Genomic DNA, 24,477 nt, shown 5'->3' on the forward strand with positions numbered 1-24,477 from the left:
GGTTTGTGCGATGGTCTGGGCTGCGTCCATAATCCGCTACAATTTCTTATGGTCCTGGATGAAGCTGTCCCAAACCGTGCTGTTACATGCCACTGGTCTGTAAAGGAGGCTCAGGTGGAGAAACTCAACCAGTCAGGCAGCATCTGTGGAGGGAATGAACAGATCATGTGTCAAGTCTTCAGTTTGAAGAAGGGTCAAAGAGTTGACAGCGTGGAAACAGGCCCTTCAACCCAACTTGCCCACACTGGCCAACATGCCCCATCTACACTAGTCCCACCTGCCCACACCGACCAACATGCCCCATCTACACTAGTCCCACCTGCCCACACCGGCCAACATGCCCCATCTACACTAGTCCCACCCACCTGCCCACACCGACCAACATGCCCCATCTACACTAGTCCCACCTGCCCACACCGGCCAACATGCCCCAACTACACTAGTCCCACCTGCTCACACTGACCAACATGCCCCATCTACACTAGTCCCACCTGCCCGCACCGCCCAACATGCCCCATCTACACTAGTCCCACCTGCCCACACTGACCAACATGCCCCATCTACACTAGTCCCACCTGCCCACACCGACCAACATGCCCCATCTACACTAGTCCCACCTGCCCACACCTACCAACATGCCCCATCTACACTAGTCCCACCTGCCCACACCGGCCAACATGCCCCATCTACACTAGTCCCACCTGCCCGCACCGCCCAACATGCCCCATCTACACTAGTCCCACCTGCCCACACTGACCAACATGCCCCATGTACACTAGTCCCACCTGCCCACACCGACCAACATGCCCCATCTACACTAGTCCCACCTGCCCACACCGACCAACATGCCCCATCTACACTAGTCCCACCTGCCCACACCGGCCAACATGCCCCATCTACACTAGTCCCACCTGCCCACACCGACCAACATGCCCCATCTACACTAGTCCCACCTTTGCCCACACCAGCCAACATGCCCCATCTACACTAGTCCCACCTGCCCACACCAACCAACATGCCCCATCTACACTAGTCCCACTTGCCCACACCGACCAACATGTCCCATCTACACTAGTCCCACCTGCCCACACCGACCAACATGCCCCATATACACTAGTCCCACCTGCCCGCGTTTGGCCCATATCCCTCCAAACCCGTCCTATCCATTTACCGTCCAAGTGTCTCTTAAACGTTGGGATAGTCCCAGCCCCAACTACCTCCTCCGGCAGCTCGTTCCATTCACCCACCACCCTCTGTGTGGAAAAGTTGCTCCTCAGGTTCCTATTAAATCTTTTCCCCTTCACCTTGAACCCATGTCCTCTGGTCCTCGATTCCCCTACTCTGCGCACGAGACTCTGTGCATCTACCCGATCTATTCCTCTCATGATTTTGTACACCTCTATAAGATCTCCCCTCATCCTCCTGTGCTCCAAGGAGTAGAGTCCCAGCCTGCCTCAACCTCTCCCTATAGCTCAGACCCTCGAGTCCTGGCAACATCCTCGTGAATCTTCTCTGAACCCTTTCCAGCTTGACAACATCTTTCCTGTAACACGGCGCGCAGAACTGAACACAATACTCTAAAAGCGGCCTCACCAAAGTCTTGTACAATTGCAACGTGACCTCCCAACGTCTACACTCAATACCTGAGGTAGGGTCCTGATCAGAAACATCATCTCTCCATTCAGCCCTCCACTAATGCTGAGTTACTCCAACACATTACGTTTTGCTCAAGATCACAGCATCTGCAGTTCAACGTCTCCGTTTACGGGAGATTGCTTGTATTTCAGACGCTATCACCTCGTCCCCAACCAACAATGGACCATTGTGGGCTCCAACATTCCAGGCTCCGCTTTGTTCTGGACCATCCCGTACCGCTAGTTTCCCCCTCCGTCTCCCAGACTGATGAAGGGTCTCGACCCGAAACGCCACCTATTTCTTCTCTCCAGAGATGCTGCCTGACCCGCTGAGTTACTCCAGCACCCTGTGAAACGTCACCTATCCATGTTCTCCACAGATGCTGCCTGACCCGCTGAGTTACTCCAGCACTCTGTGAAACGTCACCTATCCATGTTCTCCACAGATGCTGCCTGACCCGCTGAGTTACTCCAGCACTCTGTGAAACGTCACCTATCCATGTTCTCCACAGATGCTGCCTGACCCGCTGAGTTACTCCAGCACTTTGTACCTGTCCCTGTTCTCCAGAGATAGACACAAAATGCTCGAGTAACTCAGCAGTCAGGCAGCATTTGTGGAGAACATGGGTGGGTGACGTTTCACAGAGTGCTGGAGTAACTCAGCGGGTCAGGCAGCATCTGTGGAGAACATGGATAGGTGACGTTTCACAGAGTGCTGGAGTAACTCAGCGGGTCAGACAGCATCTGTGGAGAGAAGGAATGGGTGACATTTTAGACTGAAGAAGGGTCTCGACCTGAAATGTCACCTGTTCCTTCTCTCCACAGACGCTGCCTGACCCGCTGAGTTACTCCAGCACTCTGTGAAACGTCACCTATCCATGTTCTCCACAGATGCTGCCTGACCCGCTGAGTTACTCCAGCACTCTGTGAAACGTCACCTATCCATGTTCTCCACAGACGCTGCCTGACCCGCTGAGTTACCTCACTCAGCACTCTGTGTCTATCTTCGGTGTAAACCAGCATCTGCAGTTTTTTCCTACAGCTTTAACCCATTCTACCATGTGTTTCTCTCTTGGACCACCCCCCCTCCCTCCCCCCGCCCATATAAAAAGAACAACATTCAACAAAATAGTTTACGAGGTTGAGTAGAATCATTTATTGACATTATCTGTGGGATGATCGACATAATTGCAAAATTGTGCGGTGTGAGAACAGAGGGTTTGAACGATATCTCACAAATGACACAGTGTCCATCTCTGGGCTGCTTGACATTATTGCTGGGTGAAAACAATAAACCATGAAGAATTAACTAAACTTTCAGAACCAGGGGCTACAGTCCAAGAATAAAGGGGAGGCCATTTAAAACTGAGGTGAGAAGGAACATTTTTCATAGAAAATAGGTGCAGGAGGAGGCCATTCGGCCCTTCGAGCCTGTACGCATCGCCATTCATTGTGATCACGGCTGATCATCCACAATCAATAACCCGTGCCTGCCTTCTCCCCATATCCCTTGATTCCACTAGCCCCTAGAGCTCTATCTAACTCTCTCTTAAATTCATCCAGTGAATCGGCCTCCACTGCCCTCTGTGGCAGAGAATCCCACACATTCACAACACTCTGGGTGAAAATGTTCCTTCTCACCTCAGTTTTAAATGGCCTCCCCTTTATTCTTAGACTGTGTGGCCCCTGGTTCTGGACTCCCCCAACATTGGGAACATTTTTCCTGCATCTAGCTTGTCCAGTCCTTTTATAATTTTATATGTTTCTATAGGATCCCCTCTCATCCTTCTAAACTCCAGTGAATACAAGCCTAGTCTTCTTCACCCAGAGTTGTGAATTTGTGGAATTCTCTGCCACAGAGGGCAGTGGAGGCCAATTCACTGGATGGATTTAAGAGAGTTAGATAGAGCTCTAGGGACTAGTTTAATCAAGGGAAATGGGGAGAAGGCAGGCACGGATAACTGATTGTGGATGATCAGCCATGATCACAATGAATGGCGTTGCGTACAGGCTCGAGGGGCCAATTGGCCTCCTCCTGCACCTCTTTTCTATGTTTCAATGCCTAGAGTAGATGTTAGTCTTAATTTCCCAAAACTGGCAGATTTCCAGTGAGATGTTGCAATCCTGCAGCAGCAGATTATCGCCACTGGGTGGCGATGACACCACTTGTCTGGCTGCCTTATGCAGCAATTGAATCAGGACATGAATCTAAAACTTTCCAAATAAAGAAAAATAAACGTCTGTCCTATAAACCTTTGTCTTAAGGGCTTCTCTACAAAGCACGTTATTCATTGCTTGGCCTATTTGCTCTTGAACCAAGTTGCTTGTTGCAGGTACAGCATGCAGTGAAGAAAGCTAATGGCACGTTGGCCTTCATAGCGAGAGGAGTTGAGTTTAGGAGCAAGGAGGTCCTTCTGCAGTTATGCAGGGCCCTGGTGAGACCGCACCTGGAGTATTGTATGCAGTTTTGGTCTCCTAATTTGAGGACTTGAGTATTGGAGTAAAGAGGTCCTACTGCAGTTGTACAGGGCCCTGGTGAGACCACACCTGGAGTATTGTGTGCAATTTTGTCCTCCTAATTTGAGGATTTGAGTATAGGAGTAAAGAGGTCCAACTGCAGTTGTACTGGGACCTGGTGAGACCACACCTGGAGTATTGTGTGCAGTTTTGGTCTCCTAATTTGAGGAAAGACATCCTTGCTATTGAGGGAGTGCAGCGTAGGTTCACCAGGTTAATTCCCGGGATGGCGGGACTGACATACGATGAAAGAATGGATCGACTGGGCTTGTATTCACTGGAATTTAGAAGGATGAGAGGGGATCTTATCGAAACGTATAAGATTATTAAGGGGTTGGACACGTTAGATGCAGGAAAAATGTTCCCCATGTTGGGGGAGTCCAGAACCAGGGGCCACAGTTTAAGAATAAGAGGTAGGCCATTTAGAACAGAGATGAGGAAAAACTTTTTCAGTCAGAGAATTGTAAATCTGTGGAATTCTCTGCCTCAGAAGGCAGTGGAGGCCAATTCTCTAAATGCATTCAAGAGAGAGCTGGATAGAGCTCTTAAGGATAGAGTCAGGGGGTATGGGGAGAAGGCAGGAACGGGGTACTGATTGAGAATGATCAGCCATGGTCACATTGAATGGTGGTGCTGGCTCAAAGGGCCGAATGGCCTCCTCCTGCACCTATTGTCTATTGTCTAATTAAAGGACGTTCTTTTAGGAAGGAGATGAGGAGGATTTTCTTTAGTCAGAGGCTGGTGAACCTGTGGGATTCTTTCCCACAGAAAGCTGTGGAGGCCACAAGTCAATGAATGTTTATAAGGCAGAAATAGATAGATTCTTGATTAGTACGGGTGTCGGGGGTTATGGGGAGAAGGCAGGAGAATGGGGTTAGGAGGGAGAGATAGATCAGCCATGATTGAATGGTGGAGTGGACTTGATGGACCGAATGGCCTAATTCTGCTCCTATCACATGATCTCTACAACTCTAAACAAGGTGATTTGGAAGGGGAGGGGAGTGACGGAGTTTGGCAAGAGAGAGCTAGATAGAGCTCTTAAGGATAGTGGAGTCAGGGGGTACGGGGAGAAGGCAGGAACGGGGTACTGATTGAGAATGATCAGCCATGATCACATTGAATGGCGGTGCGTACAGGCTCGAAGGGCCGAATGGCCTCCTCCCGCACCTATTGTCTATTGACAGAGTGCTGTCTGGCCAACGCTTTGAGGTGTATCAGAAAGAACTGCAGATGCAGGTTTAAGCCATCCTGAAGAAGGGTCTCGACCCCAAAACATCACCCATTCCTTCTCTCCGCAGTTGCTGCCTGTCCCGCTGAGCTACTCCGGCACTTTGTGTCTGCCAATGCCGTGATGTTTTCAAGGAGCCGAGGGGAGGAGGGGTTGGACGAACTTTGTTGAAGGAATACCACAATGATACGGTTCACAGATTATCCGAAAAGACGAGGAAAATGTTAAAGGTTCCGTCTAACTAACAATCAGCGTTTGGGAACCCGCCTCGGATCGCGCCCGTTACTGAGGGTGGTGGCTGGCGGGGTGGGGGCTGGCGGGGTGGGGATGGGGGTAGAGGTGGGGGTGGGGGTAGGGGTGGGGGTTGGGGTGGCAGCAATGTGGTTATTGCCCGGGCTTCGTCCATTGCCTCTTCCGCTTGCAGTTGTTGGCTGCTGAGTCGAGTTCCCCACAGTCGCTCCACCCGTGCCAACAGCGTTCAGAGTCTCGTTACCTGGATCGACGGGAACAAGGAACAAATGACCCAGTGACAACACCATCCCACGCCAGAGAGAGCTTCACAGGGTGAAACTCGGCCCATCGAGTCCACTACGCCATCCAATCGTGGCCGGTCCATCTCTCCCTCCTAACCCCACTCTCCTGCCTTCTCCCCATAACCCCCGACACCCGCACTAATCAAGAATTTGCACGGTGGCGCAGCGGTAGAGTTGCTGCCTCACAGCGCCGGAGACTCAGGTTCGATCCTGACTACGGGCGCCGTTTGCACGTTCTCCCCGTGACCTGCGTGGGTTTCCTCCGAGATCTTCGGTTTCCTCCCACACTCCAAAGACGTACAGGTTTGTAGGTTAATTGGCTGGGCAAATGTTAAAAAAAATAAAAAAATTGTCCCTAGTGCGTGTAGGATGGTGTTAATGTGCGGGGATCGCTGGGCGGTGCGGGGATTGCTGGGCGGTGCGGACCCGGTGGGTCGAAGGGCCTGTTTCTGCGCTGTATCTCTAAATCTTATTATCTGAATGGTGTCAAGTTAGGAAGAGGGGATGTTCAATGAGATCTGGGTGTCCTAGTGCATCAGTCACTGAAAGGAAGCATGCAGGTACAGCAGGCAGTGAAGAAAGCCAATGGCATGTTGGCCTTCATAACAAGAGGAGTTGAGTATAGGAGCAAAGAGGTCCTTCTAAAGTTGTACCGGGCCCTGGTGAGACCGCACCTGGAGTACTGTGTGCAGTTTTGGTCTCCAAATTTGAGGAAGGATATTCTTGCTATTGAGGGCGTGCAGCGTAGGTTCACTAGGTTAATTCCCGGAATGGCGGGACTGTCGTATGTTGAAAGGCTGGAGCAATTAGGCTTGTCTACACTGGAATTTAGAAGGATGAGGGGGGATCTTATTGAAACATATAAGATAATTAGGGGATTGGACACATTAGAGGCAGGAAACATGTTCCCAATGTTGGGGGAGTCCAGAACAAGGGGCCACAGTTTGAGAATAAGGGGTAGGCCATTTAGAACGGAGATGAGGAAGAACTTTTTCAGTCAGAGAGTGGTGAAGGTGTGGAATTCTCTGCCTCAGAAGGCAGTGGAGGCCAGTTCGTTGGATGCTTTCAAGAGAGAGCTGGATAGAGCTCTTAAGGATAGCGGAGTGAGGGGGTATGGGGAGAAGGCATGAACGGGGTACTGATTGAGAATGATCAGCCATGATCGCATTGAATGGCGGTGCTGGCTCGAAGGGCTGAATGGCCTACTCCTGCACCTATTGTCTATTGTCTAATCTAAATCTAAAAATTTTTTAAAATCTATCTATGCCTTAAAAATATCCACTGATTTGGCCTCCACATCTGTCTGTGGCAGAGAAGTCCTCTGGTCCTCGATTCCCCTACTCTGGGCAAGAGACTCTGTGCATCTACCTGATCTATTCCTCTCATGATCTCATACACATCCACAAGATCCTCCTGCGCTCCAAGGAGTAAGTCCCAGCCTACTCAACCTCTCCCTGTAGCTCACACCCTCTAGCCCTGGCAACATCCTCGTAAATCCTCTCTGAACCCTTTCCAGCTTGAGTCACCACCTTAATAGATTCAATAAACAATAGGTGTAGGAGGAGGCCATTCGGCCCTTCGAGCCTGTACGCACCGCCATTCAATGTGATCATGGCTGATCATTCTCAATGAGTACCCCGTTCCTGCCTTCTCCCCATATCCCCTGACTCCACTGTCCTTAAGAGCTCTATCCAGCTCTCTCTTGAATGCATTCAGAGAATTGGCCTCCACTGCCTTCTGAGGCAGAGAATTCCACAGATTCACAACTCTCTGACTGAAAATGTTTTTCCTCATCTCAGTTCCAAATGGCCTACCCCTTATTCTTAAACTGTGTGGCCCCTTGTTCTGGACTCCCCCAACATTGGGAACATGTTTCCTGCCTCTAACGTGTCCAACCCCTTAATAATCTTATACGTTTCAATAAGATCCCCTCTCCTCTCATCCTTCTAACCTCTTGGCAAATGACTGTGCGTGAGCGGCAAGATTCTACTGTGCGGTGCCGTCTTCCCTGGTGAATGGTGAATGAAATAGAGGAGAGCCCAGAGACTATTCCCACAACCTGCTAAACGCACAGAGCTAGTCAGCCAATCGATCAGATGCTACATCCAGTGGACAATTAAACAGGCAACAGGAGGCTGTTCCAAGAACACGCTCGTCTTCAACGACAGTACAGTGCGGCACAGGCCTGTTAAAGACAAGGCTGAAGCACTGGCCGCAAGGTGTCGAGGGGAAGACCCATCACAGTCTCCTCCCGAAGAACGTCATCACAAATACGGCACGGTGGCGCAGCGGTAGAGTTGCTGCCTCACAGCGCCAGAGACCGGGCTTCCATCCTGACCACCTGTGGAATCCTCTGCCTCAGAAGGCAGTGGAGGCCAAGTCTCTGAATGCATTCAAGAGAGAGCTGGATAGAGCTCTTAAGGATAGCGGAGTCAGGGGGTATGGGGAGAAGGCAGGGACGGGGTACTTCTTGAGAATGATCAGCCGTTATCACATTGAATGGCGGTGCGTACAGGCTCGAAGGGCCGAATGGCCTACTCCTGCACCTCTTGTCTGTTGACCATGGGTGCTGTCGTCAGATGCGGGAGTTTGTACAATCTCCCCGTGACCATGTGGGTTTTCTCCGGGTGCTTCGGTTTCCTCCCACACTCCAAAGCTCGTCAGGTTCCTAGGTTGATTGGCTTGGTTTAAATGTAAATTGTCCCTAGTCTGTGTAGGACGGTGTTAATGTGCTGGGATCGCTGGTCGGCTCCAACTCGGTGGGCCGAAGGGCCTGTTTCAGCGCTGTGTCTCTAAACTAAACTAAAAGAAGCCAATTCCATCTGCTCCACACAAATTCTCTGCCTCAGAAGGCAGTGGAGGCCAATTCTCTGAATGCATTCAAGAGAGAGCTAGATAGAGCTCTTAAGGATAGCGGAGTCAGGGGGTATGGGGAGAAGGCAGGAACGGGGTACTGATTGAGAATGATCAGCCGTGATCACAATGAATGGCGGTGCGTACAGGCTCGAAGGGCCGAATGGCCTCCTCCTGCACCTATTGTCTATTGATAGTAACAAACGTCTGACAGCACCAGGAGCAGAGGTTGCCTTGCAGACTCGGGTCTGATCCTGACTACGGGTGCTGTGTGTGTACGGGGCAGGCACTGTGGCCCAGCCGAGCCACACAGCCAGTCCAAAACACATCACACCGATAGACCTGCAGCTAGCAGACCTACCTCCCATTGGCGAGGGCTGGAATCCAACCCAGGGCGCACTCTTCCATTGCCTTGCGCCATATCCTTGAAACCCTGAAGGTTTTGCAACCAATAGCGTACTTTTGCGATCACTTGGAATTAGGATCCAGCAACCAGATTAGCGCAGATTTAGCGCAAATTGCGCGGCACGGTGGCGCGGCGGTAGAGTTGCCGCCTTACAGCGAATGCAGCGCCGGAGACCCGGGTTCGATCCTGACTACGGTCGCCGTCTGTACGGAGTTTGTACGTTCTCCCCGTGACCTGCGTGGGTTTTCTCCGAGATCTTCGGTTTCCTCCCACACTCCAAAGACGTGCGGGTACGTAGGTTAATTGGCTGGGCAAATGTAAAAACTGTCCCTAGTGTGTGTAGGATAGTGTTAGTGTGCGGGGATCGCTGGTCGGCGCGGACCCGGTGGGCCGAAGGGCCTGTTTTTGCGCTGCATCTCTAAATCTAAATCGCCACTGCCACAGTCACCAATGTATAATGGCCACGCCACTTGTGGTGTTTGTGAGTAAACTGTCACAGTTTACATTCATTTTTAGCAGATTAAGCAACCTCCAGCATCATAGGGCAATGTGCAAATACACCTCAGAGTTATAATTGGACAAACAGGGCGGCACAATAGCACATGGGTAGAGTTGCTGCCTCACAGCGCCAGAGACCTGGGTTCAATCCCGACTACGGGTGCTGTCGGTGCGGAGTTTGTACGTTCTCCCCGTGACCGTGTGTGTTTTCTCCAGGATCTCCAGTTTCCTCCTACACTCCAAAGACGTACAGGTTTGTCGACTAATTGGCTTGGTGTCGTTGTAAATTGTCCCCCGTGTGTGTGGGATAGCGTTAGTGCGCGGGGATCGCTGGTCGGCGTGGACCCGGTGGGCTGAAGGGTTTGCTTTGGCGCTGCATGTAAAGATTCTGCGGCAACAAAGATGGCGTCAGCTGGTAAGGAAAAAATTGCATTTCCAGATCGACTTTTACAAGCTCAAGAGATCCTAAAAGGTTCCACAATGAATGAAGTTTGCAGTGCAGGCACTTATTGTAATGCTGGAAGCACAAAAGACAAATTGGGCATCGCAATCTCTCAGCGGCAGCACGATAACAGCGACGAAGTGCTTAACCAGGGCCTATCCAGGATAGATATTAGTCATAGAGTGATACAGTGTGGAAACAGGCCTTTGCCCACACCGCCCAACATGTCCCAGCTACACTAGTCCCACCTGCCCGCGTTTGGTCCATATCCCTCCAAACTGGTCCTATCCATGTACCTGTCTAACTGCTTCTTAAACGTTGGGATAGTCCCAGCCTCAACTACCTCCTCCGGCAGCTTGTTCCATACACCCACCACCCTCCGTGTGGAAAAGTTACCCCTCAGATTCCCACTGGTGCTCCAACTGCTCGGCATTCCTTCAGAAACATCAACATTTCAACAGCCGTTTGTTCCTGATCACGCTGTTGTTGGGAATTTTGAGTACCACAAGGAAGATGAGTAGGTTATAGTTTGGTTAACATATATACTGGGGAAGAATGTTGAGAAAATGGCCAAGATAGAATGTAGTTAAAAAAGCTAAAGCTGAAACATTCTGCTGAGAAGCAGACTTCCTTATCTACAGGGAGTTCTGTCTAGGTTCTTATCTGTTGCAATCTTGAGATTACAGCTGCTCTTTGTCACTATGTTTAGCAGGCACGTCTGCCAAAGGTTCACGAACAAACACTTTAACGAGTGGACCACATTTAGGGAGTTGAATCAAACTCTCCCTACAGGGCATTGACATTTATGGTGTCTATCAGGAGAGATTTTTAAAACAATAAGAAACGCAAGATTAAATTTAACTCCGGGGAAAGACAAAGATGAAAGGTTACAGAGACATTGACTAATGATTTATTCACAAAATGCTGGAGTAACTCAGCAGGTCGGGCAGCATTTCGGGAGAGAAGGAATGGGTGACGTTTCGGGCCGAGACCCTTCTTCAGACTGACGTCAGGGGGGCGGGACAAAGGAAGGATATAGGTGGAGACAGGAAGATAGAGGGAGATCTGGGAAGGAGGAGGGGACGGGAGGGACAGAGGAACTATCTAAAGTTGGAGAAGTCAATGTTCATACCACTGGGCTGCAAGCTGCCCAGGCGAAATATGAGGTGCTGTTCCTCCAATTTCCAGTGGGCCTCACTATGGCACTGGAGGAGGCCCATGACAGAAAGGTCAGACTGGGAGTGGGAGGTGAAGTGCTCAGCCACCGGAAGATCAGGTTGGTTAACGCGGACTTGAGCGAAATGATCGCCGAGACTGCGTTCGGTTTCGCCCCCCCCCCGACATCAGCCCAAAGAAGGGTCTCGACCCGAAACGTCACCTATTCCTTCTCTCCTGAGATGCTGCCTAACCCACTGAGTTACTCCAGCACTCTGAAACGTCACCTATCCATGTTCTCCACAGATGCTGCCTGACCCACTGAGTTACTCCAGCACCCTGTGAAACGTCACCTATCCATGTTCTCCACAGATGCTGCCTGACCCACTGAGTTACTCCAGCACTCTGAAACGTCACCTATCCATGTTCTCCACAGATGCTGCCTGACCCACTGAGTTACTCCAGCACCCTGTGAAACGTCACCTATCCATGTTCTCCACAGATGCTGCCTGACCCACTGAGTTACTCCAGCACTCTGAAACGTCACCTATCCATGTTCTCCACAGATGCTGCCTGACCCACTGAGTTACTCCAGCACTCTGTGAAACGTCACCTATCCATGTTCTCCACAGATGCTGCCTGACCCGCTGAGTTACTCCAGCACTCTGTGAAACGTCACCTATCCATGTTCTCCACAGATGCTGCCTGACCCGCTGAGTTACTCCAGCACTCTGTGAAACGTCACCTATCCATGTTCTCCACAGATGCTGCCTGACCCGCTGAGTTACTCCAGCATTTTGTGAAACGTCACCCACTCCTTCTCTCCTGAGATGCTGCCTGACCTGCTGAGTTACTCCAGCACTTTGTGAATAAATACCTTTGATTTGTACCAGCATCTGCCGTTATTTTCCTACACTGATAAGCCGACTTGTTGGATGGACTGGCCACTGATCTACCAGCTGTTTTATTTTGTGTTTGTGCCTATCTGGGTAAAGTCATATACAGGGTATGGGTACAGTGCAACGTTCCCTCCTCCAGTGTGAAGGTCCAGGGTTACCGGGGACAGTCACATAGTACTCACCAGTGGTTACAGGGGGAGATGAAGCCGCCAGTCCAGTGGTCAAAGGACTTTGTTCAGGCACAGTCTTAATGAGGAAAGAGGAAAAAACTCTTTAGGTCTAGCCGGCTCAACTTACAGAAATCAGTCACCCCACCACCGAGCCACGAGATTCTTGTCTGCCTCTACTGACCGACTCTCAGAAGTAAAGGTCCCGGGTCTCTGGGCGGCACGGTGGTGCAGTGGTAGAGTTGCTGCCTCACGGCGCCAGAGACCCGGGTTCCATCCTGACAACGGGCGCTGTCTGTACGGAGTTTGCACGTTCTCCCCGTGACCTGCGTGGGTTTTCTCACTCCAAAGACCTACAGGTTTGTAGGTTAATTGGTTTACGTGCGGCACGGTGGCGCAGCAGTAGAGTTGCTGCCTCACGGCGCCAGAGACCCGGGTTCCATCCCGACCACGGGCGCTGTCTGTATGGAGTTTGTGTACGTTCCCCCCGTGGGTTTTCTCCGGGTGCTCTGGCTTCCTCCCACACTCCAAAGATGTACAGGTTTGTAGGTTAATTGGTTTACGGGCGGCACGGTGGCGCAGCGGTAGAGTTGCTGCCTCACAGCGCTGAAGTCCCGGGTTCCATCCCGACTACGGGTGCTGTCTGTACGGAGTTTGTACGTTCCCCCCGTGGGTTTTCTCCGGGTGCTCTGGCTTCCTCCCACACACCAAAGATGTACAGGTTTGTAGGTTAATTGGTTTACGGGCTCGATCCCGACTACGGGTGCTGTCTGTACGGAGTTTGTCAGAGTGAGTGAGGCCCAGCGCAAACTGGAGGAACAGCACCTCGTATTTTGCTTGGGCAGTTTACACCCCAGCGGTATGAACATTGACTTCTCTAACTTCAAGTAACCCTGACCCTCCCCTTCCCCTCCCCCCCCAATCTTTGCACATCCCGGACTTCCCATCCGTCACTTTAATTTCATGTTTCATGTATCTTGTGTTTTATGACTGTAGCAGACCAATTTCCCTCCTGGGATGAATAAAGTTCTATCGTATCGTGTCGTTAGTAGTTAGGCAGCTGCACTTACTGGCTTGTTCAGTGACAGCGGCTGGGACATGTAGTCAGGATTAGGGTCACTGAAATTCGGCACTTCGGAATACTGCATGCAAAACCTAACAGAGGAACACAAGCAGTTGTAATCTTGCACGTCTACAGTTCACACCCACCGACACCACGCGAGTTTAATCGCAGTTCACCGTGTCACCTGGGACAGAATAGAAAGCATCGCATGGAAACACCAGAGACAGCATTTTATCAGCATGTGTCACAGCTTGGTTTGGGAACAGCTCTGTCCAAGACCTCAACAAGCTCATTGGGAAGGCTGGCTCAGACCTGCCACTGGATTCACTGGAGGTGGTCTTGGAGGGGAGGAAGCTCCTCAAACTGTGAAACATCTTGGATAACACAGCATGAGACTGGTTCCACCAAGATTCTTGCTATTGAGGGCGTGCAGCGTAGGTTCACCAGGTTAATTCCCGGAATGGCGGGACTGTCGTACGTTGAAAGACTGGAGCGACTAGGCTTGTATACACTGGAATTTAGAAGGATGAGAGGGGATCTTATCGAAACGTATAAGATTATTAAGGGGTTGGACACGTTAGAGGCAGGAAACATGTTCCCAATATTGGGGGAGTCCAGAACCAGGGGCCACAGTTTAAGAATAACGGGTCGGCCATTTAGAACTGAGATGAGGAAGGACAATAGGTCTTGGTCTTCCAACAGTGCACAGTTTTTTAGATTTTTAGATTCTACAGTGCGGAAACAGGCCCTTTCGGCCCACCAAGTCCGCGCCGCCCAGCGATCCCCGCACATTAACACTATCCTACACTCACCAGGGACAATTTTTACATTTACCCAGTCAATTAACCTACATACCTGTACGTCTTTGGAGTGTGGGAGGAAACCGAAGATCTCGGAGAAAACCCACGCAGGTCACGGGGAGAACGTGCAAACTCCATACAGACGGTGCCCGTAGTCAGGATCGAACCTGAGTCTCCGGCGCTGCATTCGCTGTAAGGCAGCAACTCTACCGCTGCGCCACCGTGCCGCCCTTAGTTTTGGTCTCCTAATTTGAGGAAGGACGTCCTTGTAATTGAGGCAGTGCAGCGTAGGTTCACGAGATTGATCCCTGGGATGGCGGGACTGACATATGAGGAAAGATTGGAAAGACTAGGCTTGTATTCACTGGAATTTAGAAGGATGAGAGGGGATCTTATAGGGATGTATAAAATTATAAAAGGACTGGAGAAGCTAGATGCAGAAAAAATGTTCCCAATGTTGGGTGAGTCCAGCACCAGGGGCCTACTGATTGAGAATGATCAGCCATGATCACATTGAATGGTGGTGCGTACAGGCTCGAAGGGCCGAATGGCCCCCTCCTGCACCTATTGTCTATTGTCCACCAAGATGCAGCACAGAACGCCACAGGAGATATTTGTTCTCCATGGCTATTAAACTGTACAACTCCTCCCCCTTCTGTCGTGGGCAATCTTTGCATATTCCCAATCCTGGACTTTCCACTCGACACTTTAATCTCATGTTTCATGAACCTTGTTGTGTTTTATGACTGTTACATAGAAACATAGAAAATAGGTGCAGGAGGAGGCCATTCAGCCTTTCGAGCCAGCACCACCATTCATTGTGATCATGGCTGATCATGCACAATCAGTAACCCGTGCCTGCCTTCTCCCCATATCCCTTGATTCCGCTAGCCCCTAGAGCTCTATCTAACTCTCTCTTAAATCCATCCAGTGAATTGGCCTCCACTGCCCTCTGTGGCAGAGAATCCCTCAAATTCACAACTCTCTGGGTGAAAAAGTTTTTTCTCACCTCAGTTTTAAATGGTCTCCCCTTTATTCTTAGACTGTGTGGCCCCTGGTTCTGGACTCCCCCAACACTGGGAACATGTTTCCTGCATCTAGCTTATCCAGTCCTTTTATAATTTTATACGTCTCTATAAGATCTCCTCTCATCTTTCTAAACTCCAGTGAATACAAGCCTAGTCTTTCCAATCTTTCCTGATACGACAGTCCCGCCATCCCGGGGATTAACCTGGTGAACCTACGCTGCACTGCCACAATAGCAAGGATGTCCTTCCTCAAATTAGGAGACCAAAACTGTACACTGTTGGCAGACCAATTTCCCTCCGGGGATAAATAATGTTCTATCGTATCATATGAAATTGCAGCGAATTGCAGATGCAGCCCAGACCATCACACAAACAAACCCCTCATCCATCGACTCCACCCACACCTCACGCTGCCTCGGCAAGGCCAGCAGCATCATCAAGGACCAGTCTCACCCCGGCCACTCCCTCTTCTCCCCTCTCCCATCGGGCAAGAGGTACAGAAGTGTGAAAACGCACACCTCCAGATTCAGGGACAGTTTCTTCCCGGCTGTTATCAGGCAACTGAATCATCCTACCACAACCAGAGAGCAGTGCTGAACTACTATCTACCTCTTTGATGACCCTCGGACTTTGCTGGCTTTACCTTGCATTAAACGTTATTCCCTTACTTGACCAACTAGGTTTGTATACACTGGAATTTAGAAGGATGAAAGGAGATCTTATCGAAACGTATAAGATTATTAAGGGGTTGGACACGTTAGAGGCAGGAAACATGTTCCCAATGTTGGGGGAGTCCAGAACAAGGGGCCACAGTTTAAGAATAAGGGGTAGGCCATTTAGAACTGAGATGAGGAAAAACTTTTTCAGTCAGAGAGTTGTGAATCTGTGGAATTTTCTGCCTCAGAGGGCAGTGGAGGCCAATTCTCTGAATGCATTCAAGAGAGAGCTGGATAGAGCTCTTAAGGATAGTGGAGTCAGGGGGTGTGGGGAGAAGGCAGGAACGGGGTACTGATTGAGAATGATCAGCCATGATCACATTGAATGGTGGTGCGTACAGGCTCGAAGGGCCGAATGGCCTCCTCCTGCACCTATTGTCTATTGACCTGTTGGGCCCAAACCTCTCCCGCATTGGTGCAGCACCCACTCCCCCCCTCCATCCCCTCCCTCTCCCTATCCCCCTCCCCTCCCCTCAACCCCCTTATCCTCCATCCTCCTTCCCTCCCTCCCCCCCCCCTCCCCCTCCCTCGAAGATAGATTTAAAGTTTAAAATGTGAATAACTTTAAAAATATAACGCCGATTTTAATAAAACTACTTGCATTACCATTAAAGCGATGACGGTGAGTAAGGTGGGCCTAAAATTGTCACGCTATCTTGTACCGTTTTGGCTGTAGTTTGATCACAAACAAACGAGAGTTTTAGTATATAGATTATGCATCTGTACACTGCAGGTGGATCGATTGTAATCATGTATTGTCTTTCTGCTGACCAGATAGCACACAAGAAAAGCTTTTCACTCGGTACACGTGACAATAAACAAAATTGAACTGAACAGTCAATAGTCTGGCACGACAAGTTTCATAAAAGAAACGAGCTCTCTCTGGTTGCGGAACAGTGCACAGGACCTTTGGATTTCCACTCCTCCACGCCATCACCTGGCTCATTAGCAGCTGACAAGAAATGGATTGCCCACAAAATTCTGGAGTAACTCAGCGGGACAGGCAGCATCTCTGGAGAGAAGGAACGGGTGACGTTTTGGGTCGAGACCCTTCTTCAGATAGACACATAAAGCTGAAGTAACTCAGCGGGACAGGCAGCGTCTCTGGAGAGAAGGAACGGGTGACGTTTTGGGTCGAGACCCTTCTTTAGACTGAGAAAGCTCTAGTTTCCTTCTCCCCTGACGTCACCTGCCGCCTGACCTGCTGAGTTATTCCAGCTTTAGTGTCTGTCTTCAGTTCAAACCAGCACCTGTGGTTCCTTCCTACACGAGTGATAGGTGGGTACAGGTGAGGATGGGTTTGATTAGCAGATGGGTGAACAAAGGCCAGTAGACAAAAGACTGAGATAAGTAAAGGTGTCACAAAATGAGAAGGCAGAGGAAGGGATAAAGAGGGAAAGGGAAATGATTAGATCTACGGCACGGTGGCGCAGTGGTAGAGTTGCCGCCTTACAGCGAATGCAGCGCCGGAGACTCAGGTTCGATCCCGACTACGGGCGCTGTCTGTACGGAGTTTGTACGTTCTCTTCGTGACCTGCGTGGGTTTTCTCCGAGATATTCGGTTTCCTCCCACACTCCAAAGACGTACAGGTATGTAGGTTAATTGACTGGGTAAAATGTAAAAATTGTCCCTAGTGTGTGTAGGATAGTGTTAATATGCGGGGAACGCTGGGTGGCGCGGACTCGGAGGGCCGAAGGGCCTGTTTCCACGCTGTATTCTAAATCTAAAATCTAAATCTAAATCATTCACCCCTCTTGGAACAGCACCAAAACACTTTTCTCTTGGCCCCATCAATTCCCTTTTGAAAGTTTCTGCTGAATCTGTCCCCCCTCCTCCTCACGAAACCCTCCCTTTCCCGCGGGGAGACAGTAGCCCCTCACTTTCGAGGCCAGATACGACACCGCATCTCCGGTCCCCCCGATGAACTCCACGCTGGAGCTCCGATGTGGCAGACCCACGAGAAGCTTCCCAACTGCACACAAACACTCAGAGCAGATGGAGCACGGCCAGAATTCAAGCTTGAAGCAGCCCCCACCCCGTTTCCAGTCTGAAAGCACAGAACTTACTCTCCCACTTTCTGGAGATCCCCACCTCTCCCCGTGTAGAGTGTCAGACATCCTTTCCAGATCGAGGCATATCTGCAAAACATAACGTGGACTCTTTAAAAATTAACGCACACGCCGTTTGTAAAGGATTGTGCTATTAGTTTGCTGTTGAATTGTGCTGGTGCATTTGTAGGAGTTTGTGACGCAGTGGTAGAGTTGCTGCACTCACAGCGCCAGAGAACCGGGTTCGATCCCGACTACGGGCGCCGTCTGTACGGAGTTTGTACGTTCTCCCCGTGACCTGCGTGGGTTTTCTCCGAGATCTCCGGTTTCCTCCCACACTCCAAAGACGTGAAGGTTTGTACGTTAGTGTGTAGGATAGTGCTGGTGTACGGGGTGATTGCTGGTCGGCACGGACTCGGTGGGGAAGGGCCTGTTTCCGCGCTGTGTCTCTAAAGTCTAGTGTGTGTGGGATAGTGCTGGTGTACGGGGATCGCTGGTCGGCATGGACTCGGTGGGCTGAAGGGCCTGTTTCCGCCCTGTATCTCTAAAGTGTGTGTGTGTAGGATAGTGTTGGTGTACAGGGATCGCTGGTCGGCATGGACTCGGTGGGGAAGGGCCTGTTTCCGCGACTGTCATATGTTGAAAGACTGGAGCGGCTAGGCTTGTATACACTGGAATTTAGAAGGATGAGAGGGGATCTTATCGAAACATATAAGATTATTAAGGGGTTGGACACGTTAGAGGCAGGAAACATGTTCCCAATGTTGGGGGAGTCCAGAACCAGGGGCCACAGTTTAGGAATAAGGGGTAGGCCATTTAGAACGGAGATGAGGAAAAACTTTTTCAGTTAGAGAGTTGTGAATCTGTGGAATTCTCTGCCTCAGAAGGCAGTGGAGGCCAATTCTCTGAATGCATTCAAGAGAGAGCTGGATAGAGCTCTTAAGGATAGCGGAGTCAGGGGGTATGGGGAGAAGGCAGGAACGGGGTACTGATTGAGAATGATCAGCCATGATCACTATGAATGACGGTGCGTACAGGCTCGAAGGGCCGAATGGCCTCCTCCTGCACCTGTTGTCTGTTGTCTATCGCTGAAAGTTTTAAAAAGTGTCGCAACACTTGCTCCAATTTTCACAGATCTGTTAAACTAAGAGAGTTACCCTCTGGTCAGCCGGATGATGTCTCCAGCCTGAATCAGTTCTCCCACATCATCCCACACGGATATGTTGATGCAGCCTGTTTTATCGGCGACTTTGCACGTCCTGACTTGGTGCCCATCTTTTGTCTTGGTCACTCGGCCTGCAGAACAAGAAACAATGGCAAAGTTCACCGTCGGAGCTTAAAAACGCACGCCAGAGATATTCTTTTCACAAACATTCCATACAAAAATGACTTTGTTTAGTGGTGTGGGCTGAATCGCCTGCAGCTCAACACCGACAAGACTAAGGAACAAGTGGTGGACTTTAGGAGGAGAGGAACACCCCTGTCCCCATCAATGGTGTGGATGTGCAGTTTACCAGGGAGTACACCTTGGAGTGCACCTGTACAGTAAACTGGACTGGTCCAGGAGCGCTGAGGCATTGTATAAGAAGGGATAGTCGTCTGTACTTTCTGAGAAGGCTCCGCTCCTTCGACGTCTGCAGTAAAATAGAAACATAGAAAATAGGTGCAGGAGTAGGCCATTCGGCCCTTCGAGCCTGCACCGCCATTCAATATGATCATGGCTGATCATCCAACTCAGTATCCCGTTCCTGCCTTCTCTCCCTTTAGCCACAAGGGCCACATCTAACTCCCTCTTAAATATAGCCAATGAACTGGCCTCAACTACCTTCTGTGGCAGAGAATTCCACAGATTCACCACTCTCTGTGTGAAAATAAACGTTCTCATCTCGGTCCTAAAAGACTTCCCCCTTATCCTTAAACTGTGACCCCTTGTTCTGGACTTCCCCAACATCGGGAACAATCTTCCCGCACCCAGCCTGTCCAACCCCTTAAGAATTTTGTAAGTTTCTATAAGATCCCCCCTCAATCTTCTAAATTCCAGCGAGTACAAGCCGAGTCTATCCAGTCTTTCTTCATATGAAAGTCCTGCCATCCCAGGAATCAATCTGGTGAACCTTCTCTGTACTCCCTCTATGGCAAGAATGTCTTTCCTCAGATTAGGGGACCAAAACTGAAGCTGAGACCAAAGATGCTGCAGATGTTCTACCAATCGGTGGTGGCCAGTGCCATCTTCTTCGCTGGCGTGTGCCGGGGCAGCAGGGCGAAGGCCGCGGACGGCAACAGAATTAACAAGCTCATCAGGAAGGCCGGCTCCATCCTGGGGGTGGAGTTGGATTCATGGGAGGTGGTCTAGGAGGGGAGGATGCTCCTCAAACTGCGGAGCATCCTGGACAATACAGCTCACCCCCCTCCATGACACACTGGTCAACCTGAGGAGCACCTTCAGCAACAGACTGGTTCCACCAAGATGCAGCACAGAACCTTCTTCCCTGTGGCTATCAGACTGCACAACTCCTCCCCCTTCTGTCGTGGGGTAGACTGACTCCCCCAATCTTTGCACATCCCCAATCCTGGACTTTCCACCCGTCATTTTAACTTCATGCTTCATGTATCTTGTATTTGATGACTGTTGGCAGTCCAATTTTTCCCTCCTGGGATAAATAAAGTTCTATCGTATCGTATGGTGCCTGACCTGCAGAGTTCCTCCAGCACTCTGTATCAATAGACAACAGGTGCAGGAGTAGGCCATTCAGCCCTTCGAACCTGTACGCACCACCATTCAATATGATCATGGCTGATCATTCTCAATCAGTACCCCGTTCCTGCCTTCTCCCCATACCCCCTGACTCCGCTATCCTTAAGAGCTCTATCCAGCTCTCTCTTGAATGCATTCAGAGAATTGGCCTCCACTGCCTTCTGAGGCAAAGAATTCCACGGATTTACAACTCTCTGACTGAAAAGGATTTTCCTCATCTCCGTTCTAAATGGCCTACCCCACATTCTTAAACTGTGGCCCCTGGTTCTGGACTCCCCAACATTGGGAACATGTTTCCTGCCTCTAACGTGTCCAACCCCTTAATAATCTTATATGTTTCGATAAGATCCCCTCTCATCCTTCTAAATTCCAGTGTATACAAGCCTAGTCGCTCCAGCCTTTCAACATATGACAGTCCTGCCATTCTGGGAATTAACCTAGTAAACCTATGCTGCACGCCCTCAATAGCAAGAATATCCTTCCTCAAATTTGGAGACCAAAACTGCACACAGTACTCCAGGTGCGGTCTCACTAGGGCCCTGTACAACTGCAGAAGGACCTCTTTGCTCCTACACTCAACTCCTCTTGTTATGAAGGCCAAGATGCCATTGGCTTTCTTCACTGCCTGCTGTACCTGCATGCTTCCTTTCAGTGACTGATGCACTAGGACACCCAGATCTCGTTGTACGTCCCCTTTTCCTAACTTGACACCATTCAGATAATAATCTGCCTTCCTATTCTTACCACCAAAGTGGATAACCTCACACTTATCCACATTATCCTCCACAGATGCTGCCCGACATGCTGGAGGGATGGGGCTCTGAAGGAACTGAGCAGGTCAGGCAGCATCTGTCGAGGAGACAGAGTGCTGGAGAAACTCAGCAGGTCGGGCAGCATCTGTGGAGGGTTGGACTGCATTCCAATCAATTCGAGATACCAGCTGCCAAAACAGATGTGTACTGCAATTCATTCTTCCCTCGCACAATTAAAGCACGGAATAGTCTTCACCCTACTATAGTTACTCAACCAGACACAACTACATTTAAGGTATTATTCACAAAATGCTGGAGTAACTCAGCAGGTCAGGCAGCATCTCGGGAGACAAGGAATGGGTGACATTTCGGGTCGAGACCCTTCTTCAGACTCTGTTCACCAGTTCAGAGTCTGAAGAATGGTCTCGACCCGAAACGTCACCCATTCCTTCTCTCCCGAGATGCTGCCTGACCTGCTGAGTTACTCCAGCATTTTGTGAATAAATCGATTTGTACCAGCATCTGCAGTTATTTTCTTATACACTTAAGGTATCTCTTCTTCTCCAAGAAGTCCTTCTTGCTTAAGTCCATACTCCGCCACCTCCAGTTTAAATGCCATCTGGAATATTTTGGAGGACCAGTCCAAGGCAAAGGACCAAGATTGTGATCTGTCAAAGAAGTGAAGTGCAAGATGTCCCCTCCACTCACCGATCTCCAGGACAATGAAGAGAAGGTTGAGATTTTTTAAGCCAGCTTTGATATCCTTCACATAAGTGTCGCTTGACATCCTCCCTTCACACGAGACCATCGATTATCCCCGAGCTGCAAAGTTGAGGCAAGCTGTGGAGATGAGTTTCATATCACATGCGCCCCCCTGGGCGGCCCTGCGGGAGCGGGAGCGGGAGCGGGAGCGGGACCCCCCCCCCCTCACACTCTCTCTCTCTCTCTCTCTCTCTCTCTCTCCCTCTCCCCCCACACAACACGGATCTTCAAATCCCCTTCCCCAACACTCCCATGAACACCACATGAGAGGGCAGGATGGCCACCGCCGCCTCTCGCTCATCCACAATGGCAACCGGCCCGCCGCCCCCGCCTCGGCAAACTCCGGCTCCCCTCGGGCCCGCTGCCGGAACCGCCCGCTGACAGGCAGCTCCTCCGACCAGTCAGAGGCCGCTCTCCTCCCTTGGTGCCGCCTGGTTGGTCGGGCCCTCCACGGCGTGGGCGGACATCCGGTGGACGGGCGGGTCCGGACACAGCCGAGCTGCCGATGGGAGGCGGGCGGGCGGGCCCGAACACTGCCGAGGGAGGCCGAGCAGTCGGGCGGGTCCGGACGCAGCCGAGCTGCCGAGGGAGGCGGGCGGGCGGGCCCGAACACTGCCGAGGGAGGCCGAGCAGTCGGGCGGGTCCGGACGCAGCCGAGCTCGGGGAGCGACCGTGTCCACGACCATGTTGAAGGCGCCATGTGCTCTGATGAAGAGGCAGCCGAGGAGGGTATTATCTGAATGGTGTCAAGTTGGGAAAAGGGGACGTACAACGAGATCCGGGTGTCCTAGTGCATCAGTCACTGAAAGGAAGCATGCAGGTACAGCAGGCAGTGAAGAAAGCCAATGGCATGTTGGCCTTCATAACAAGAGGAGTTGAGTATAGGAGCAAAGAGGTCCTTCTGCAGTTGTACAGGGCCCTGGTGAGACCGCACCTGGAGTACTGTGTGCAGTTTTGGTCTCCAAATTTGAGGAAGGATATTCTTGCTATTGAGGGCGTGCAGCGTAGGTTTACTAGGTTAATTCCCGGGAATGGCGGGACTGTCGTATGTTGAAAGACTGGAGCGACTAGGCTTGTATACACTGGAATTTAGAAGGATGAGAGGAGATCTTATCGAAACGTATAAGATTATTAAGGGGTTGGACACGTTAGAGGCAGGAAACATGTTCCCAATGTTGGGGGAGTCCAGAACCAGGGGCCACAGTTTAAGAATAAGGAGTCGGCCATTTAGAACTGAGACGAGGAAAAACTTTTTCAGTCAGAGAGTTGTAAATCTGTGGAATTCTCTGCCTCAGAAGGCAGTGGAGGCCAATTCTCTGACTGCATTCAAGAGAGAGCTAGATGGAGCTCTTAAGGATAGCGGCGTCAGGGGGTATGGGGAGAAGGCAGGAACGGGGTACTGATTGAGAATGATCAGCCATGATCACATTGAATGGCGGTGCTGGCTCGAAGGGCCGAATGGCCTCCTCCTGCCAGGGCCGTCTTAACGCATGGGCCTGATGGGCACTTGCCCGGGGCCCCACGAGCATAGGGGCCCCATGCTGATCTGTGTATGTTAAGTGACTTGCAATAAATAAATACTACTTTAAAAATGTAGGTTCAATAAGTGCTTTTTTCGCAACATTTTCGGTCCCTAAGTGCTTCTCACAGCGATCTGTAAGTGCTTTTCACAACAATGTAGCACCCTAAGTCCATCGCTAAGTGCTTTTCGGTAAGTGCTTTTCGCCGGCAGGACAGGGGGGGGGGGGGGGGGGGGTGGTAGGGAAAGGCGGGTGGGGGAGAGTAACGGTAGGGGCCCCATTACACTGCTTTGCCCGGGGGCCCATAATGCTGTAAAAACGGCCCTGCCTCCTGCACCTATTATCTATTGTCTATTGAGGGTGTCACCAATACACGCGGCGCACTCAAACAAAAGCGATGTCAAATTGCCAAAACGTTGACTGAAAGCAAACTTTACCTGCGGTTAGTGAGTCCATATTGTGAGCATTATTGGCCCCCGTATCTGAGGAAGGGTGTGCACTTCAATTAGTGCCACACTCTCACTCTGACCTCGATGTCGTCAGCTTCCCACATTAAACCAAACCAAGAGACGGCACTTAATTTTCCATCAGTCCACATTGAGAGGTTTAGTGGCATACTAGACCCAAGTGGACCCGTTGGGCCCAAACCTCTCCTGCATTGGTGCAGCACCCTCTCCTACTCCCCTCCCTCTCCCCCTCC

General features: G+C 50.7%; 1 protein-coding gene across 2 annotated transcripts; it reads right to left on the reverse strand.

The window, feature by feature from the left end:
• Positions 1-4: 4 nt before the first annotated feature.
• Positions 5-22,617, reverse strand: nabp2 (nucleic acid binding protein 2). 2 transcript variants are annotated; one of them, XM_078431271.1, is made up of 6 exons: positions 22,204-22,617; positions 19,146-19,284; positions 18,007-18,078; positions 13,403-13,487; positions 12,348-12,411; positions 5-143 (listed from the first exon to the last, which is right to left on the reverse strand). In XM_078431271.1, exons 1-6 carry the CDS (start codon positions 22,301-22,303, stop codon positions 133-135), a joined length of 471 nt encoding a protein of 156 aa, XP_078287397.1. In that variant the 5' UTR covers positions 22,304-22,617; the 3' UTR covers positions 5-132. The 2 variants fall into 2 exon arrangements, with proteins under 2 accessions (XP_078287397.1, XP_078287398.1); XM_078431272.1 differs by lacking the exon at positions 5-143 and adding an exon at positions 2,775-5,872 and having other exon boundaries at positions 22,204-22,297.
• Between the last annotated feature and the right edge of the window lie 1,860 nt (positions 22,618-24,477).

The sequence above is a fragment of the Rhinoraja longicauda genome, chromosome 42, assembly GCF_053455715.1.
Source record: "Rhinoraja longicauda isolate Sanriku21f chromosome 42, sRhiLon1.1, whole genome shotgun sequence".
In the NCBI taxonomy this organism is placed as follows: domain Eukaryota; kingdom Metazoa; phylum Chordata; class Chondrichthyes; order Rajiformes; family Arhynchobatidae; genus Rhinoraja; species Rhinoraja longicauda.

Excerpts from the sequence above, each read along its gene's own strand:
- nabp2 (XM_078431272.1), bottom strand. The coding sequence starts at position 22,282 with ATGTCAAGCGACACTTATGTGAAGGATATCAAAGCTGGCTTAAAAAAT. Across the intron at positions 12,412-13,402 it reads CGCTGTCACTGAACAAGCCA|ACTGTGCCTGAACAAAGTCC; the intron begins GTAAGTGCAGCT and ends TTCCTCATTAAG. Across the intron at positions 5,873-12,347 it reads ATCTCCCCCTGTAACCACTG|GTAACGAGACTCTGAACGCT; the intron begins GTGAGTACTATG and ends CCGTCGATCCAG.